At 38.9% G+C, this 19,394-nt stretch overlaps 3 protein-coding genes across 3 annotated transcripts; all 3 read left to right on the top strand.

Moving 5' to 3' along the window:
* Nucleotides 1-620: 620 nt before the first annotated feature.
* On the top strand, nucleotides 621-4,280 carry LOC145501630 (uncharacterized). The gene is made up of 2 exons (XM_081481060.1): nucleotides 621-3,278; nucleotides 4,120-4,280. Exons 1-2 carry the CDS (start codon nucleotides 3,044-3,046, stop codon nucleotides 4,278-4,280), a joined length of 396 nt encoding a protein of 131 aa, XP_081337186.1. The 5' UTR covers nucleotides 621-3,043.
* Nucleotides 4,281-4,298: 18 nt separating this feature from the next.
* LOC145501629 (uncharacterized) lies at nucleotides 4,299-12,910 on the top strand. The gene is made up of 6 exons (XM_081481059.1): nucleotides 4,299-4,424; nucleotides 7,801-7,943; nucleotides 9,706-9,715; nucleotides 10,927-11,326; nucleotides 12,001-12,014; nucleotides 12,417-12,910. Exons 1-6 carry the CDS (start codon nucleotides 4,299-4,301, stop codon nucleotides 12,756-12,758), a joined length of 1,035 nt encoding a protein of 344 aa, XP_081337185.1. The 3' UTR covers nucleotides 12,759-12,910.
* Nucleotides 4,683-6,714, top strand: LOC145500551 (uncharacterized protein KIAA1958 homolog). Its single transcript, XM_081480072.1, has one exon. The coding sequence runs from the start codon at nucleotides 5,282-5,284 to the stop codon at nucleotides 6,635-6,637; it is 1,356 nt and encodes a 451-aa protein (XP_081336198.1). The 5' UTR covers nucleotides 4,683-5,281; the 3' UTR covers nucleotides 6,638-6,714.
* Nucleotides 12,911-19,394: the final 6,484 nt, after the last annotated feature.

Here is a 19,394-nt window from a genome sequence, read left to right as displayed (position 1 = left end):
TGGTCCACACTCCTGGCTCCAAGTTGATCTTGGTGGAATCATGGCGGTCAAAAAGGTTGCTACAAAGGGAAGAAGCATGATAGTGTCGCCAATTGGGTGACATCTTATGAAATTTCATCCAGTGCAGACGGGATCGACTGGGTTCTGCAAGCCGAGAACGGTATTGTGAAAGTAAGTTTTCTGGGCTTTTCAAATGTAGCTATATAACCACGGAACTCAGTTCACAATATCCCGATGGATTCAACTTACAACACGTTGTTAAAATTTCCTTTCAGGAAGATAGTTGAACTTGAGGAACTTTACGTTAAAATGACGTCACCCATTCAAAATATCCGTCATCTTGGATTTGAAAACTGATTAAACAAAATGAGAAAAGATAAGGACATAAGAAATATAAAGAACTCCAAATAAGATCGTCATAGACGCCGAACACAAACTAAAACAAAATTTGAGCTTAGGAAGAAAATTTAGGTCAAACCGGCAGCGTTTCAAACGATTAATCAAAGCAATCCGACCAAAATTTCCTTGATAACTTTTAGGAAAAGTTGGGAAGTTTAACCACTATAGCTTGAGTTCTGCTTTGGTAAGGCTTCAGTAACAGGCTTTATTCAGGTGTGGTTCCATAACAAATTTGATGTCCGCTTAATATGGGGTCCGCTTAATACAGGTTTCACTGTACTTGTATGTTGTCTTGTTCAAGCGATTTTCAATTCAGGGTTCAAAGTAATTTGGTTTGGTTTTACTACGCTTTGTGATCGATTAAAGAAAGAAAAAAACCTCTTCTCGTCTCTTTTCATCGAGATATAGAGAATCTTTATCCCGATTCCGCCTAGTTAGAGTTGCGGTTCTCTGAGTAACGACCGTAACGTGCAAGTTTTTTTTTTCTTTTTCATCCTGCTCCTGCTGTCAATTTTAAAACTATCTCGCATCCCGCGGGTCAATTGAGGAAATCCCGCTCCTGCCAAAGAATCTTTTATCATGCATCCGGTCACTAACATGCATTGCTGTCATCCCGTCTCCCGCCTCCATTTCTACTCTTATCTGGCATCCCGCCAAACCCGTGTTGAACTCCAATAAACGTAGCTTGGAAACCGATTTAAACATATGAACAGTGAACAAGATGTATTTTCGTTTATTTCTTTCACAGATTCACGTCTATTCTTAAGATTTATTTAGCCAGTGTTGTTTCTAAGCTTAAAGCATTTCTTAATGTTTCGTTTTACTTCCTTGTATACTTTGAACTTCCATCGAGCAAACATATCAGGGTGTAGCTGTCGTGCGAATGAAACATCTGGCTGCTGAAAAACTTCTCAAAATATTATTACATGTTTTTGTTTCTTCCTTTGTATTCCTTCTGTAAAGGAATTGTCCTGTGCTTAGTTTTGGTTAGGTTTGAATAAAAGAAATCTCTGCTATATCTAAATTAGACGATCCCTTGAATTGCCGACGAAGCATCTCGAAATTTCGTGCAAGGAAACCATGATTTCGCAAGGTACCACTATTTAAGTTTTCTTGTGTTAGTTTCTGCACAATGATCGAAAGGGTGGCCCTAGGTGAGAAATGTTGATTCTTCATATCTTTTTCCGTATCATAAATTTGCTTTCGTCGAAAAGCAGTCTTCGTTGGGTCTTCACCAAGAAAAGCTTGCTTACTTTAAAATTCGAATTCTCTCACCAGAAACTTGTTTACGTTTGTAAGTTAAGGGAACTTGGTCACGCAGAAGATGTTGGTTCATATTGCTATCGACAGAAACTCTTTTACTTTCGGTAGAACTGGTATTTAACGGATGAAACGAAATTCGTCAAAATCACGCAATTTCAACGTTGCCGAAAGATTTATGATTTCTGTAAAATCAGCATAATGATGTGTTTAAGAATCTTCCACATGCTAAGCTGAAGAAAACTGTGTTTTCTGGGTAAAAAATTAAATATTCGAGAAAAACGGAAATTATAGGAAAAAAGTGAAACAAATTTAAAATAGGCCGCCATGTTTAGTGAAGTCACTGCCCCCTCGGCAGCGCTACTTGCTTATGTATCCCATAATATTAACACAGACGACATGACAGGTTATCTCTAAAGGCAATTCCATCGAAGTAGAATTTGCAATAGATTTTCTCTCAGACTTGGCTGGCTGCTTATATCAAAAGAACTTAAATTTTGAATTTAAAAAGGGGGGTCCCCGTATTCGTTTAGGAGCAGGAGGACCTACAACATATCCCATAATTCCTTAAATTATCAGCTTTCAGGAACATTTATATTTGAACCATTCACTCTACCCTTTGTGACAGCAGAAAAATTGGGAGAAAGTTTAGCGACGAATACAACATTGGATGGATTGCACCTCAAGAAGCAATTTGATGTACGTTTCAAGTTAAAGACAACCATATTTAATCGACAGGGATTCAATAATTATGTTCCAAGCACGCAGTGTTCATGAGGGCACATATTGTCTTTTACGAGTGCTAGGTATGCTCTCATTTTCAGTGATAAGTTTTTACTCCGCAATAGTACGGTAAAGAAAGAAGATGATCGCTGCATTCAAACTAAATCAAAAAAATCGCTAGGTCGCGTTACTTGTTTACGAAAAAAGAACCCTGACGATTTGTCTCTCGCAAGTAGAGCAGTTAAGAAAACGCCATCACTTTGTTTATGTGCGCGCGCTAATTGTGTTATTCTGGTTAGTAAGTATGCGTAATCTAATACAGAGGAATCGTCTTAAAAGTGAAAACCTCCCAAAATAGCGAGAAGTAACGAAAACGCTAGCGGGTGTTCCACTCACCTCAATCATACCCCCTTTTACCACGATGGGCTGTACGTCCGTGGGTTAACTAATATAACTTTGGAAGCACTACTATTTTTTTGTTATCTCCATGCAGTTATGTCTCCGAATGAGGACATGATCATCACGGCCATGTTAACTCTGCTCTGCTATACTTCACAAGTGACATTTGCGTTTGTCACACAGTGCGAAGAAGCAACCGACTCTATTCCAAATCGTGTCTTGGCAGGTCACGCGTTCTTTACCAAACCTTGCAGATTGCGTGATGTCATGCATAGGGCGTGACCCTCCATGTGAGAGTACTAACTATTACAGAAAGACAAAGGTTTGTCAACTGAATAACAAGACTGCAGAATCTAGCCCAGAGGACTTGGTGGATTATGAATGGGCAATCTACATGACCAACAGCGTCCGATTCCTCCCTTGTAATGGCTTTGACTCTGAATGTGGAAGACAGACAGACATCTGCCAAATTAAACAGGGCGGAAACAAATGCGAGGGTAAAATGAAACTACTAACTTAGAACGATTTTCACTGAAGTGTCGAAAGTAATTCAAAATATTGGTCTAAAACAACTCGCACCAATTTGTTATCAAATCAGATGTAAGACCAAAAATTAATCGTGACTTGCTCGCACTCGGTTTCCCGCGCTTTGTGTCAGCTACATGAATTGCTTCGAGTTTTGATTGGTTCACTGGATTGTCTGCGTTTTTCTTGATTGGTAGGAGCGATCACGTTGGTTTTGGATTCGCGACACTCACTTGAAAACCGCTCTTCACATTTCCTTTGGCTATATCGTTGCGAAAATATCTCGTCAGGCTTTTTTTCTGAGTGTTTACAAGCATTGAGTAGAATGATATGATGTTGCTGTAATCCTCTAGTTTGTAATGTATGTATTTAACACCTTTTGCATTATTTGCTCAACTTTGGTATATATTGCCTTGAATTGTGCTTTAATCAATAAACGAAAAAGCAAAAATGTAAATAAATGCATAAAGAACATAAATTGTTTGAAATTAGTTAGTAGTATAATTAGAGTAAGTCATTAAAATAATCTCCTTTACTTAGACCTATTGCTACACTTAATTATTAATATCTTCATACACGAACAGAGTTTTGTTGCTATATTTACCACGTTGATTTACGTTCGTTTAACACTAAGCTGAACAGCGAATGCTGAAGTCAGAATGTTTTTTGTTTTGTTTTGTTTTTTTTTAGCGAAGGGTCTACCATTCTTCACGCTGTACGCATTCAATGATTTCTCATAAACGCAAAGTTTATGTAAATGTTTCTTATTATTTAGATGCACAACCCGAGAGCTTTTCTCCTTTATTTCTTCAGCTTGCAACAGGAGTCTGGGAATGGAAAATGGAAAGATTCCAGCCAGTGGTATCACAGCCTCGTCTTATTATGATTCCGGGCTCAGTCCCAATTTCGCTCGGCTCAACTCGCCCTCTGCATGGGTTAGTGGTCAACATGCAAGTCCACCGCACTGGCTCTAAGTTGATCTTGGTGGAATTATGGCGGTCAAAATGCTAGCTACTCAGGGAAGGCGGCTTTCCAACCAGTGGGTGACATCTTACAGCATTTCATCCAGTGTAGACGAGATTGAATGGGTTGAGTTTATGGAGAACAGTGTTGTGAAAGTAAGTCAAGAGTATCCTGATAATGAGCCTTGTGAATATTGGATATTTTTTAACTCAATAAGAAATAACATACAAACTGCGGTGACAAACATGACAATAAAACGCAGTTTGGAAAACAAAATTCATTCACTTGACGTTTCGTATGTTTCGACATACATCTTCATAAGTAACAACTAAATTTCAATTAAAGATAAGTAACTAATCAACATTAGTATCACCCAACTAGTGGACTAATGCAAATCCTGCATTTTGATTGGCTACGCCACTAGGGGACTATTTAACAATTATTCCATGAAACCGCGTTGGATATGAAGTGATAAATAACCAACGAGCGCGTAGCGCGAGTTGGTTATGATCACTTCATATCCAACAAGGTCGAATGGAATAATTGTTTTAGTATATTCTTAATCGGGTTTTTGCCGCCGATTTTTATTTCAACAATTTTACAGAGCGGAAAATTTTTAAACTTGGCGCACTGTTTTCCATATAAGGTAAAACTCCGACTAATGGCTCATAGTCGGAGTTTTTGAGCCAATTAGAGAGCTAGAAATGCAATAGTCGGAGCTGAGAATATACTAATACTAATTAGTATATTCTCAGCTCCGACTATTGCATTTCTAGCTCTCTAATTGGCTCAAAAACTCCGACTATGAGCCATTAGTCGGAGTTTTACCTAATATGGAAAATAATGCGCCAAGTTTAAAAATTTTCCGCACGAAGTTTTTAACTTCAGCTCTCCATAATGGCCGATACTGGCAGGTTTCAGGAGCTGTCTCCCTCTAAACTTCAAGAGATATTAGACAATGCTATCCCAGAAAAAACGAAGAAAGCCACAAAGTTCGGCATGAACATATTTAATGGTACGTATGTGGGAGTTTTACTCAAAAACTAGCAACAATTGTTACGTTCACTGTCGATATTTTGATAATTTATTCGTAACAACGACAAAAATTCTTACCTCGTTATTTACAGAATGGCTGTCAAGTCCTGTTGCCACAAAATTTTCGAAACGAATTGAAGACATGTCCAAAGAGGAGCTAAATGAATGCCTTAAATGTTTCTACACCTCCGCAAGGAAGAAAGACGGGAGGTATTACAAAAACACATCCATGAAGTCCATTCGAGCCGCCATAGATCGCTTTCTTCGCTCGCCACCAAACAACAAGCCTTTTTCTATCATCTCCGACGCTGTGTTTACCGAAGCCAATAAAGTTTTGGATGCCTTTGTAAAGGATCTCAGAAAGACGGGTAAAATAGCTGGAGTTGTCCATAAGAAAGCAGTGTCAAAAGATCAAATCCAGAGGCTCTTTGAAAGCGGCGAACTTGGGCCGGCCGACAGTCAAAATCCAGCCCAACTGCAGAGAACGGCATGGTTTTATCTCACCCTTTTCTTCGGACGACGAGGAAGAGAAAATCAGCGGCAGTTGAACCCTGGAATGCTCTCCCTAAGAACAACGCCTAGAGGTGTCGAGTATTTTGAGTTAAACAGACGACAGCCTGGTTCACTGCGCAGCACAAAAAATCATCAAGGCGGCCTTGGAGACTCTGAGGATGAATCCGACGCGAAGATCTTTGCCGTTGCTGGTTCTCAGAGGTGCCCAGTGAAAACAATCAAAAACTACCTACATCACCTGAACCCGAGTTCCGAAGCTCTTTTCCAAAAACCAAGAGACGGCCAAAGTCAGAAATTCAGTCCAACAGATGACAAAATCTGGTATTGCAACTCGCCGGTTGGCTCGAGCATGCTGGACAACATGTTGAAAAATATGAGCAGGCGAGCTGGCATAGAGCCCCATCTAACCAACCACTGCCTCAGGGCGACAGCAGTTACAGTTCTGTCTGACCATAACTGTGAAACCAGACACATAAAGTCTGTTACGGGACACAGATCAGACCAGGCGGTGGAATCGTACAATGATCGCCCATCCATAGAACAGCAAAAGAAGATGTCGCACGTTCTCAGTGATTTTGTCTCAGCCGGAGCCTCTGAAGCTTCCCCATGCACTGGTATCTCTGCAGCTGAGAAAGAAAACCAATGCCACGGCCAGCAAGAACGGCAACCTCAAAGTGAAGGGACAGTTTTAGTCCAAAATCAGTTCGTAAACACCGAGGTTCGGCAAAGCGAGCGAAGAAGCTTTCCGCAGGTTTTCTTCAACTGCAATGTCCAAGTTCACAACTACTACGGAGGCGGAGAATCAGGAAAATCTTCCTGAACTTTGAACACTATTTAAACACTTGAAAGCTTCCGAAGCGGTCTTTTTCCCTTGCATTTGAACGGTTGAATATTTCAAGGTTGTTTAACAGTTGACCACAGTTTGTCGTTTGTGAAGCTGTCAAATTTCATTCAGCTCATTCAGTGATGTAATAATCAGGTGATCACGGCGCGCATGTGACCGGAAGTTGTATGTTTTTTTCACCGCTTTGTAAAATTGTTGAAATAAAAATCGGCGGCAAAAACCCGATTTGAGAATATACTAAAACAATTATTCCATTCGACCTTGTTGGATATGAAGTGATCATAACCAACTCGCGCTACGCGCTCGTTGGTTATTAATCACTTCATATCCAACGCGGTCTCATGGAATAATTGTTAAATAGTCATCGAGTAGCGAAATTGGCGCCATCGAGCGTGACGCTTTCTTTCGTTTTATTCCCAAATAAATATTTCTTCAACTTGTATTTGCTAACTTTATTATTGCCTTTTCTGACCGACTAGTTGGGTGATACTAAAACAATTAGACCCTTCGCCCTCAAGGGCCACGGATCAATAGCCCATGAGGCGAAGCCGAATGGGCTATTGACCCGTAGCCCGCAAGGGCTACGGGTCTAATTATTAAATAACAATGACAGAAGCTAAGAAAAGTTTGCATATTAAAAGATGCAAACTATATAAAGATAAAGCTTTTCGCTGCTCACATTATCGTTTAGAGTAGGTTTTAATTTCCTAATTAGTAGAGTCTCCTTTATCTTGCAATGAGTATCTGACCGACCTTTTGCCAATATATCAAAGTGGTCCCATTTTAAGTGGTGACCAGTTGACGTGACGTGGTCTGCGATAGCAGACGCATGACAGTTACTCATGATCGCTTTAAAATGTTCAGTTTTTCTGTCATGTAATCTACGTTTTGTTTTTCCAATGTAGAAATCCTGGCAGTGCCAACAACTAGCCTTATACACAACCTTTGACATTTGGGAACGGTTGATCCTATCTTTATAGGGAAAAAAAAGACTAAAATTGAATAAAAAAGTCAGAAAATATTGAAAGACAAGAACCGAAACACGCTTTGGTAACGAATTTGATGTTTAGCGTTTTCGAACTCGAGCTGGAAAATGTTGCTCATAAACTCAGCAGCACTCATTTACGTTAATGTTTCAGGTATTTCAAGGAAACGCCAACAAAAACACAGTTGTTTGTCACGTGTTTTCACAGCACATCCGAGCTCACTTCATTAGAATCCGGCCACAGACCTGGAACGGTTATTTATCTATGAGGATAGAGCTGTGCGGCTGTTCAACTGAGTGAAGGAAACTCCAGTTTGAATGAGAGACTGTTACGTCAAATTTTATTGATACGATAGAGTAAACAAGCACAGCTTGCACTTTAAAGACATTTTTCGCCGAGTCCAAGACGTTTTGCAGCGGTAAAACATTCAATTAGGGATATCTCAGTGCTTGGGGCACATTTTAGCATAGTCACAATATGAATTTATGTTTTCATTATATTCATTTTCTTCATTAAATATTGACGAAGGTTTTGTAGGCCCAAGGTGAATTTGTGTCTCATAAAAATTTTCCTCGTTAAAAATTTAATTAAAACAGTGGTAATCGTAGGTTTAAAGGTCATGTTAAAGGGTCATGTTAAGAATGTTTTTTCAAGGTCAATTCTTGAAAATTCTCATAAGATTTATTTTCCCCCGAAATACGAAAATATAGAAAAATTGTATTTGTTATCAGCATCATCGGCCAACGGATAACTAAATATACAGTATCTGTGCCATAACTGATGTGCTCTTTTAATGTAATTTCGATACTTTGCATGCGAATAATAACTTATTATTACTGAATAACTTGTTGTTATTGATAACAACTTCACTGCATTGTATGCTGTCTTGTTAAAGCGATTCTCAATCCAGGGTTCAAAGTAGTTCGGTTTAGTTTTGTAACGCTTTGTGATCGATTTAAGAAAGAATAAAAACCGCTTCTCAACCACTTTCTTTATTTCTAAAGGTTTTAGGCAACAGAAGCTACCTTGGTAAGGATTCCCAGAGATAACCGGTCTTAAAATACGGCTAGATTTTTCGAATTCTAATCAGAAACTCATCATCCATTTTTTCAGTGCTTTTTTAACATGTAATTGTCCTGGTTTCACCACCTGGAAACATATATCTTTTCGTTATAAAAGTGCTAACGGTTAATTGTGCGAATCCCACAAAACCCTCCATAGTTTTCTCAAAAACAGGCGACAAATTATTTCCTTAACTCTGTTGCCGCTGGTCCAGGTAGCACTGCTTTTAATATTAAGGAGGGTTCGCCATAAACTTAAAGGTCGACACACACGAGGGGACTTAGTTCATGCGAAATAGTCCCTGCAACAAGTCGCGGGAACAAGTCCCATCGTATGACTCACGGTTCCTCAAAACGCTTTGTGTGAACTGTCCGTGGGACAAGTCCCTGCGACCAGTCCCTTGGTGTAAACTCTTCAGGGGACTAATTGCAGGCCGATAGTCGCAGGGACTAGCCCCTCGTGTGTGCCGACCTTAAAAGTTTTCTATCCCGTGTCCTGCCACTATCTATGGCTCTATCCCGCCATTCCTACCCACTCAGAATGTTTACCCCGATTCCGCCAGCCTGCTCGTAACGACCGCAACGCGCAATTTTTTTCATTTTTCATCCTACTCACGCCGACAATTTTAAAACTATCCCGCATCCCGCGGATCAAAATGAGTAATCCCACTCCTGCCAAATTATTTTTTTATAACCGAAATATTGGGCATTAAATTTACCCTTTTCAGCCGTCCGGTCAGCCTATCAATTGGTTTTATGCTTTATTTTACACTGCTGATCCTGATCGAAACCAAGATAGGGCTTCACTCCGCTGCTGTTTGCACAAGTGGTCCTTGCGTTACAGTTTCTTTTTTTCTACTGCATCCCGCCATTAAAATTTCTGTGATCTTGCATCCCGCCTCCATTTTTACTCTCATCCCGCATCCCCCCGATAAACGTAGCTTGGAAACCGATTTAAACATATGAATAGTTTTATTTTCTCTTTGCTTCTTTGCAGAGAACAAGATGTATTTCCCTTTATCTCTTTCACAGTTTTCCTTCTATATTTTAGATTTATTCAGCCAGTGCTGTTTCTTAACCTAAGGAATTTCTTAATGTTCACGTTTCCTTTCCTAGGAAAAAACAGGAATTTCCATCGGGCGAGTAACAAGCAAAAATATCAAAGCGTAATTATCGTGCGAAAGAAACATCTGGCTGCTGAAAAACTTTTCAAAGTATTATTACGTCTTTGTTTCTTCCTTTGTAGTCCTTTCATTAGTTTTGGTTAGATCTGAATAAAAGAAACCTGCGGTCTAACTAAATTAGAAGATCCCTTGCCGGCGGAACATCTCCAGGTTAGATTGTGCACAGAAACCATATCATTTCACAAGGTACTACATTTTAAGTTTTTCTTGTTAGTTTCTGCATCCTTTTCAGTTACAGCAATGATCGAAAGGGTGACCTTCGGTGAAAAAAAGTGATTCCTCATATTTTCTTTTTCCCGTAGTATCATAAATTTAAATTTTGTTTTCGTATAAAAGCAATTTTAATTGTCAAATGGTCTGGATAGTAGCAGACATGTTAAAATTTTGAGAAACAACACAACGTTTTTTTAAAACATGTTTCAACAGAATCTTCTGTCATCTTTAGTTTAAATTACAAAGTACAGAGTTGAATATATAGTGTACGCAAACTGCTAATGACTATAAGAACAAAAGGAAACATGACAATGTAAAATATTACAAAGAAAGATTTAAATTAACGTGATAAAGTTGTTGGGAAAGAGCTACACTAAATGGGAAAAACCTACACTAAATCATCAACTTTATCATGTTAATTAAAAACTTTTTGTAATAATTTACATTGTCATGTTTGAGTAAAACTTTAAATTTTCAGGGGGAAACGCAAAATAATGTTAAGGAGTGAAAAATCTAAAAATAGTCTTTCATTTTGGATGACGTCACTGACCCCCCCCCCCCCCCAGAAACGTTTTTTTGCATAATTACGTACTATATGAACATCATTTGGTAGACGACATGACAGGCTTTTTATTAAAGGTGAAAACCTCTCAAAATAACGTAACGTAACAAAAACGCTAATAAGAGAAGAGGTTCTAACCACCCCCCCCCCCCAACCTCCTTGTATGAGTTTGCTTGCATGTCCGAGGGCTAAATAACTTATAAGAGATGCTGTATGGCATTTACAAGTCTTATTAGCTTCTTTTTTTATCTCTACGCAGTTGTCTCCAAGTGAGGACATGTTGCTTGTCCTGCTCTACTATACGTCACAAGTGACATTTGCATCCGTCACGCAGTGCGAAGACGCGATCCGCTCAATTCCAAATCGCGTCTTAGCAGGTCACGCGTTCTTTACCAAACAATCGCCAAACAATGAAGATTGCGTGATTTCATGCATAGCGCATGATCCTTCATGTGAAAGCACCAACTATTACAGAAAGACAAAGGTTTGTGAACTGAATGACAAGACTGCAGAATCTAGCCCAGAGGACTTGGTGGATTATGAATGGGCAATCTACATGACCAACAGCGTCCGACTCCTCCCTTGTAATGGCTTTGACTCTGAATGTGGAAGACAGACAGACATCTGCCAAATTAAACAGGGCGGAAACAGATGTGAAGGTATAATGAAACTACTAACTTAGAGTCGATTTTCAGTAGTTCGCATTTTCTTGGGTTTTGTATCATTACGCGTTCAGAGATTGGTTTTTAAAAAAAGCTCGTGCCACTTTGTCATCCAATCAAATGTTAAACTTAAAACCAATCGCGGGTCCATCGTTTGCATTTTCCCGCGCTTCGCGTCAGCTACATGTGTGGCTTCGGTTTTGATTGGTTCTCTGGGTCGTTTGCGTCCTTCGTGATTGGTCAGCGTGATTTCTTCGGTTTCGATTTACGACACTCAGTTAAAAACCACTTTTTACGTTTGCTTTTATAGCTATATATATTTGTAGCCTGCGAACAGGCTCCCAGTGATGACGTTTTACCTGTGTTTGTACAGTTTCTCTGAACTGTGAAATTTATTTTCTCGAGTTCCCATGGGAAATTGTTTTTGGTGTTATTTTAGGCAACTGTTGATATCTTTAGCCTTAAGAAATTGTAAAAGGACTGTAAAATACCTCGAAACATTCTGGTACCACGTTTTTGTCCGCTATCAACTAAAATTGCTCGATTTTCTATCGGATTTCGTCTTAATTGTTAAGCTATGTTAGTATTTGAGAAGAGTAATTATAAGTATTGCAAGCAATGTTGGGGTTTTGTAAGCCATTTCGCTATTGTAAGTAACGTTACTATTGTAGGTAATATTTTTATCGTAAGTTATCTTATTATTGCAAGGATTCTGTTAGGTAGTGTTGTAAATTATGTGTTTTAAAAATAAACATAAATAAACAAAGCTATAACAGCTGTGTATCTCTCTTCCGTGAAATCAAAGCTGAGAATGTCTGATCCAAAATGATTGAATGTTTTAATTCAGTCAGTTATACTATAACATAATCTTCTTTACTTAGACTTATTGCTACATTTATTGATATCTTTTAACACGAGCAAAGCGTTGTTCAATTGACCTACGTCAACAGCGAATGCCAATAGCAGAATGTTTTCAGTCGCATAGGGTCTACAATTCTTTGCGACGTAAATATACGAGTTGAATGATTTCTCACAATCGCAAAGTTTATTTAATTGTTTCTTATTATTTAGATGAACTATCTCTGAGCCTTTTCCCGTTATTTCTTCAGCTTGCTACAGGAGTCTGGGAATGGAAAATGGAAAGATTCCAGCCAGTGCTATCACAGCCTCGTCTTCTTATAATTCCGGACTCGGTCCTAATTTCGCTCGGCTCAACTCGCCATCTGCATGGACTATGGGTCACCATGAAGGTCCGCACTGGCTCCATGTTGATCTTGGTCGAGTCATGGCAGTAAAAATGATAGCTACTCAGGGAAGGCCGATTGTTAGTCACAGACAGTGGGTGACGTCTTACAAGATTTCATCCAGTGTAGACGGGACTGACTGGCTTAAGTATATGGAGGACAATGCTGTGAAAGTAAGTTTGTAGATATTTAATGGTGGAACTCAGTTTATCATAGCCCAATAAATTCAACTTAAAACAAGTTGTCGCAATTTACTTTCCAACTCTCAAGAAAATAGTTGGCTTCGAAACTTAACCCTTTCATGACGTCACGCACTTAAAATATCCGCCATCTCGGATTTGAATAAGTCAGAAAACTCCTAAAAGCGATTCGAAAAAGCAGAAAAATATGAAAATATAATGAGATGTTTTTAGATAAAATCATTATAAAATCCAAACTCAAACTAAAACAGAAAATGAAGCTTAAAATTCAACAACTTTAGGTCAAACAATGGCGATCATTCAAAACATGGTTGCATGTGAACAAAACATTCCTTCATGACAAGTTATACCTTGAACTCTGTTTCGTTTTGGAAGGCTAAATAATGTTTATTCAGGTGTGGCCCGACACACGTCATGGTAACGAATTTCATATTAAACGTTTTCGAGATGGAAAATGTTGCTCATAAACTCAGTAGCACTCATTTACGTTAATGTTTCAGGTATTTCAAGGAAACACCGATAAAGAGACAGTTGTCTCGCATGTGTTTCCACAGCACATTCGGGCGCGCTTCATTAAAATCTGGCCACAGACCTGGAGCGATCGTGTAGCTATGAGGGTAGAGCTGTACGGCTGTTAGACTGAGTGAAGGAGGCTCAAGTTTGAATGGTAGACTGTCACATTAAATTGTATTAATACCATAGATAAAACAATCACAGCCTGCACTTTGAAGACACTTTTCACCGCGTCCAAGACGATGTGCACTTAAACATTTGGAATAAATAATATCTCAATGCACGCGACGTCCAGATGCTTGGGGCACATTTTGGGATGGTCACAACATGAATTTTTGTCTCGATTTCTACAATTTGTTCATTACAAATTGAAAACAGTTGCAATCGTAGGCTTAAAGATCATTTTACAAGGTAATGTTACAGATGTGTTTTAGGTGAAATCTTGAATAATCTCAAAAGATTTACTTTCCCTTCACCCTTAGCTCGGAAATAACAAAAATATAGAAAACAGAATGAGTTTATTTATCAGCATCTTGAGCACTGATGGATAACTAAATAAACAGTTTCATTACCTGTGTTACAAGTGGTGTGTTCTTATACAGTAATACTCTTCATGCGAATAATAACTTATTACAATCGAGACCAACTTAGGCCTAGGGCAAACGTCGAATCCAAGTCGCGTCGAATAAATTAGAAATAGGTGCGACAAAGAGTCGACTTAATTCCAGCGTGGTAACAAAAATCGAACCTGCGTCGATCCTATTTCACAAGTTGCACTTCATTAACAGACGGGAATAAGCACGTGTCCCGGTGCTATTCACTCGATACGGGGCTAGTTACTGCTAGGACTTGCTATCGGTGAAGTGCCGAATTGCAGTGCTCGTTGGCCCTTACTTTGGAAATTAATTGCGAAAAATAGAAAGAAAGGACTCGCATTACATACAGCTCTGAGAACAGTGTATCAGAGACGACAGCTATTGCCCCAAGTGGCATGCCGTACTTTTGTTGGCGAACAACAATGGAGCAGCGGTCTTGAGCAGCGGTCTTGATGTCAACAATGACTTTCCGACGAGCAAACTTTGGCAAAATTAAGTTCGACTCATCTAATATATAATAAGCATCTTATAAACTGAGCTTAGTCGGTCTGCATGGGAGAATCTTGACCTCGATCGGTCAAGATTCTCCCATAAAGACTTCCTGCTCGGTTAATATATATTAGAACCTGCTTAGAGCAGACACCCTGTATTAAGCGGACACTAGTGAGAGTCCCAAGGGTGACCGCTTGATGCAGGTTTCACTGTATACCAGTTTCAATCTTAGGAACCTTCCTCTGTTAAAACAGATACAGAATGAGATGAAATGTTTAGGTCTGAATTGGTCCGGCTTAATCCTATTTAGCGAGTTAGGGGACGTTACAGACTGCCCGCGCTCATTTCAGACTGATCTGTGAAGCATGGATGATGAAAATGTGTGACTTTGAGAAATAATTTGTGAGAAACAATTTCGGAGTGTCATTTTTTTTGAGCACATGACTTGATGTTGCTGTGACGATCGTGTTTAAAGGCTTGTTTTGACGAAATTGTTTTTCTGATAAGATTTTGGCTTTTCGAAGTTAAAATGATTTGGGTTAGACCTAACATAGTTCCTCTTTTGTATAGCATGCATGACCCACCCCCACGGGTAGATGAAAATTGAACGACCCACCCCTTACTAAGGGCTCAAAAACTGATGACCCACCCCTTCTCTCCTCCGGCGCACCCCCCCCCCCACCCTCCACATGCAACAAAGGATTATCCAGACTTCAAATGGCACCCTGCTTATCAGATAGTTTTAAAATGTGCTAAAAACACGATGTTAATTGAATTTTGATTCGTGTCTGATTCCTGCACCAATACATCTCTCTTGAAAATGAGATTTAAAAATGACATGAAAAGCACCTTCTGCACTACAGAGCCTGAAAAAATCATTTATTTTTTTTTTTTTTTTGCATTGTAGCAAAACTTGGAAACTACCGGCTTTGTTTTAGCAACGAAGTGTAGCACATGAGAGCTGTACTGTTAATCACCTGGCTTGCTAGATTTTTTTTTTACCTTTGCGGAAAGAAAGGGAAAATAGTGCAATGCTAGAGAAATTCGTATCTCATGTAAAATAGAAGAAAGAAATCGATCAAGCATTTCCTGTGTTTTTATTCAGTAACCTTTGTATCTCCCCTTTCCGCCTCCCCTTTCTACTTACACTATCTGCGTGGTCTTAGTTCACAGTAGGATTTAAGTTGATATAATGACATTTTTTTAACCTTTGCAATATTGGGAGCCACACGTATCTTGCTGATCTAGATTCCTCTCTATTGTGAGCCTTTTTTTTCTCTTCTCTTCTTTGCCATTTGTGTACATATCTATTACTTACTCTCGGATACAAAAACATGTACTGTAAATAAAGCATTTTAAGTACCGTTTGTATTGTATTCTATTTGGTGCAATTGACTTAAGTAGCGTAAGTATTAAAAGTGTAAGTGTTGTATTGTTTGTAAGTTAATGCTTATTTTTTTTCAAAACAAACGTTATATTGCAAGGAGTGTAATTAACGTAAGTATTGTAAGAACGGTTTGCATTTGAAAGTAATGTGAGTATTGTAAGTATTGTTAGTATCGTAATTGCGGGTGACAAGATCTATTAACATAACTCATGAAATCAAAAAAATAAATAAATAAATAAACAAATAAAAAAAATAAAATTCTAACAAAGCAAGGCCATCCTTTTGTTTCCTTTTTTGCTCTGAATGCAATCAAAACAGTTCCCAGACTGGTTCTTATTAGATCAACAGTATATAAAAAATGTTTTCTGGCTAAAAAGGAACAAACTTAACTGAGCTTTAAGCTGCCGTGCTTTCCTCTTCGGGCGACTAAAGGTATACAATGTAGCAAAGGTAGACACGTGCAAAGAAAATTTAAAAATTAAATAGCCGGCGTAAATAAAAAAGTTCATGTTTATCAATAATGCATAGTTTTAACTTATGTTCCATGCAGTCTTCACTTGGTTTTCATATATGTTTAATCCACACGAGAAAATCTCTTCCAAAATCGGAAAGGGTAGAAATACTCGATTAACAACCTAAGGACGCGACATCGTACTAAAAATTCAGCTGAAGGTAAGCAAAGCAAACTTTCTACTTGTTTATTTGTTACTTTTGGTTTCAGTTATTTGCGTTCCCTGATCGAAGGCATCCTTATAATGGTCCAGCCACGTAATACGAGATTTTGAGTTCGCTTTTTGAGTGATGATAAGATGCTTCTCCATTAAGACATTGCTAGCTAGCTTAAGGGTCATCTTTATGAAAGAAACAGAGTTCCTTATTAATTGAATTAGATAAAGCTTAGTAATAATTTCTCGCGACTTGTTTAATTTATATGGCAGATATTGCAAGTGAAAGTTATCGTGTCCTGCGCATAAAAATGCGTAAAGCGCTTACTTTTCAGAAATTTTATTTCCTGTAATTTTAAGCTAGATGCCCAACGAAACCATCGCGTTTCCCCGCTTATCCGTTGAAGAGACAAAAGTATCCCTCTATTTCTAAAAGTAATCCTAAGTTTTCGTAACTTTAAAGCAGCGATGTTTGGTTTGTTACGTAATGGAGTGAGAGCGATCTTTTAGATTGGGTAAGGCATAAGCATCTTCTATCTAGAATCTCTGTAGATGATGAAAACCGATTTAGACGTTCATGTCTAGTTATTGATCAAGAGTTACGTAAAATGTTGATTTTTGTAAAGGTTTTCGCTTCTGGAAAGCGGTAATGCGTGATTTGTTACGTAATATAAGAAGTTTTCATATCTGAAAAGCGACAATGTTTAGTTTAATTTGTTACTTAAAATAACCAAACTAAGACGAACTAGACGTTTAGTCCCTACCCTGAATGGAAGGTATATATTTACAAACGACTATTCAGAGTAAAAGGGACTGAGACAATTTGCAGCAGCCTACCATGAGCCAAGAATTGCGACAAAAAAGATTTTTTTAAAGAATTTCCAATTTACTGATTTGGCAATGCATATTCTTCGTTTCTTGTCAGGTGTTATGTTTCCCAAGTTCATCATGACAGTGTTGTTTGTGATTCTCAGTCACCCTCCGATGCAAGTCACTCTGGCCTCTGTCATGCAGTGCAAAGACGTAACCCGCTCCATTCCAGATCGTGTTTTAGCAGGTCACGTGTTTCTTACCAAACCAGCTCCAGGTATTGCGAGTTGCGTGATGCTGTGCGACGAGCATCGTCCCTTGTGTGAAAGCATAAACTATTACCAGAATACAAAGGTTTGTGAATTAAATAACAAGACAGCAGATTCTAACCCAAAGGACATGAAGGATTATGAATGGGCAATCTACGTGACCAACGGGATGCGACTCTTCTCTTGTAATGACTCAGACTTCCAATGTGGAGGACAGACAGACATCTGTCAAATTAAGCCGAGCGGCAACAAGTGCAAAGGTATAGCTAGTATATTTTATAGAGTAAACCAGTTATCAAATTTAAGATTCGTTTCTTTGGGATGATCATGACCAGGATCATTGATCTAAGATCTGTCGGATCATGGTGAAGAGAAGAGTGGTTTCATCGGTTCCTTTTAAAGCGCAATGATATTGGTGGATCATTGATCGGGATAATACCAAAGAAACATCCTACGATCTGCATATAAATGACAACAACAGTGCGACCATCCTCGAAGAACCAGAGGCAGCTAGTCGAAATGACGCGTTATTTTCGGTCGAAAGTTTACATCCGAACGGGAGAGCCTTACTTACTCTTTCCATATCAGTTCCAGCGAGCGAAAATAATTTTTTGGCCAATAAGCGGGAAGAAATTCAAGCACCCCTGGAACTGGTTCTGTAAGAGTAAGTGCCGGGGCTCTTCCGGTCTTGATGTAAACTTTCGACCGAAAATATCGCGTCGGTCCCCTAAGTTGCAGTAGAACGTGAATTAACTAACCAATCTATGCAAATCAGCAATCTATCCAATGACAATCTATCAATCTATTTGTCCGTCAGTCCCTTCAGCGTCTACAACTTCGGGCTAAAGGCAGGCGTTCTTCTTTGCCACTGAGTAATTTGACAGGTTTCCAGATGTCATTCCTAACAAATCTTCAGTCTTGAAACCTGTCAAATTTTCACGTACCAGACGGCTTACACTGAGTTGATTGAATAAGTTAGATCTTAGTTTAAGAAAGGTTTGAAAGAATAAAAGAACCAAATTCACTATAAGAAGACTGACAAGAAAGCTTGACATTTTTTTAATTAGATTGCGCCGAGCCTTTGGGTATGGAAAATGGAAAGATTCCAGATTCTGCCCTAACTGCCTCGTCTTTCACGCGTAATGGCCTTGATCCCCGATACGCCCGCTTACACTCAGCTACTTCGTGGTCTGCAGGCATCAATAATCGTAGCCAGTGGCTTCAAGTTGACCTTGGAATGGAGACAGCAATCAAGAAAATAGCTACTCAGTCAAAACATGATTCCTTGCATAGGGTGACAACTTATGAAATTTTATCTCGTGTTGATGGAGGAGAATGGGAGCCATACCTGGAGAACAACGCCGTGAAAGTGAGTCCTAAATTTATGAAGGACTCGTGGTACATATTAACCTAGTAAATGACCTAAATCCCGGTCATGATAAGTTTAGCCACTTCATCTACTGGTCTACCGAAGATTTTGTCTCTTCCATCTATCTGAATCTAACTTCGCCATGTTGTCCTTTTCAGCTTAAGTATTTCCAAAATTGGCCACTTTATATTGTCATTTTCATTTGGTTTCATTTTCCATCGCTGGAAATTAATGGCACAAAGTTTTTTTCCAGTCCGTATGCCTCATAGTAACGATTCCAACAAAGAATCTAAAACCGACACAAAATACCCGTGGGAGTCACTTGTTTTCGACTTAAGGTCCTATGGACACACAAAAAATAGTGACAGAGATTTTTGCATTCCGTGTGCCTCATACTAGCAATTCCAACAAAGAATCTAAAATGATCGCAAAATACCCATGGGAGTCAGTTGTTTTCGACTTAAGGCCCTTGACGGTGAAGTTTTTGTCAGAAAACTTTAAGTAATATGAAGTTGTGTCC

This window comes from Orbicella franksi, chromosome 10 (genome assembly GCF_964199315.1).
Source record: "Orbicella franksi chromosome 10, jaOrbFran1.1, whole genome shotgun sequence".
Taxonomy (NCBI): domain Eukaryota; kingdom Metazoa; phylum Cnidaria; class Anthozoa; order Scleractinia; family Merulinidae; genus Orbicella; species Orbicella franksi.
This window is presented reverse-complemented; position numbering and strand designations above follow the sequence as displayed.

Excerpts from the sequence above, each read along its gene's own strand:
- LOC145501630 (XM_081481060.1), top strand. The coding sequence starts at position 3,044 with ATGTCATGCATAGGGCGTGACCCTCCATGTGAGAGTACTAACTATTAC. Across the intron at positions 3,279-4,119 it reads GGGCGGAAACAAATGCGAGG|CTTGCAACAGGAGTCTGGGA; the intron begins GTAAAATGAAAC and ends TTATTTCTTCAG.
- LOC145501629 (XM_081481059.1), top strand. The coding sequence starts at position 4,299 with ATGGCGGTCAAAATGCTAGCTACTCAGGGAAGGCGGCTTTCCAACCAG. Across the intron at positions 4,425-7,800 it reads TGGAGAACAGTGTTGTGAAA|GTATTTCAAGGAAACGCCAA; the intron begins GTAAGTCAAGAG and ends TTAATGTTTCAG.
- LOC145500551 (XM_081480072.1), top strand. The coding sequence starts at position 5,282 with ATGGTACGTATGTGGGAGTTTTACTCAAAAACTAGCAACAATTGTTAC.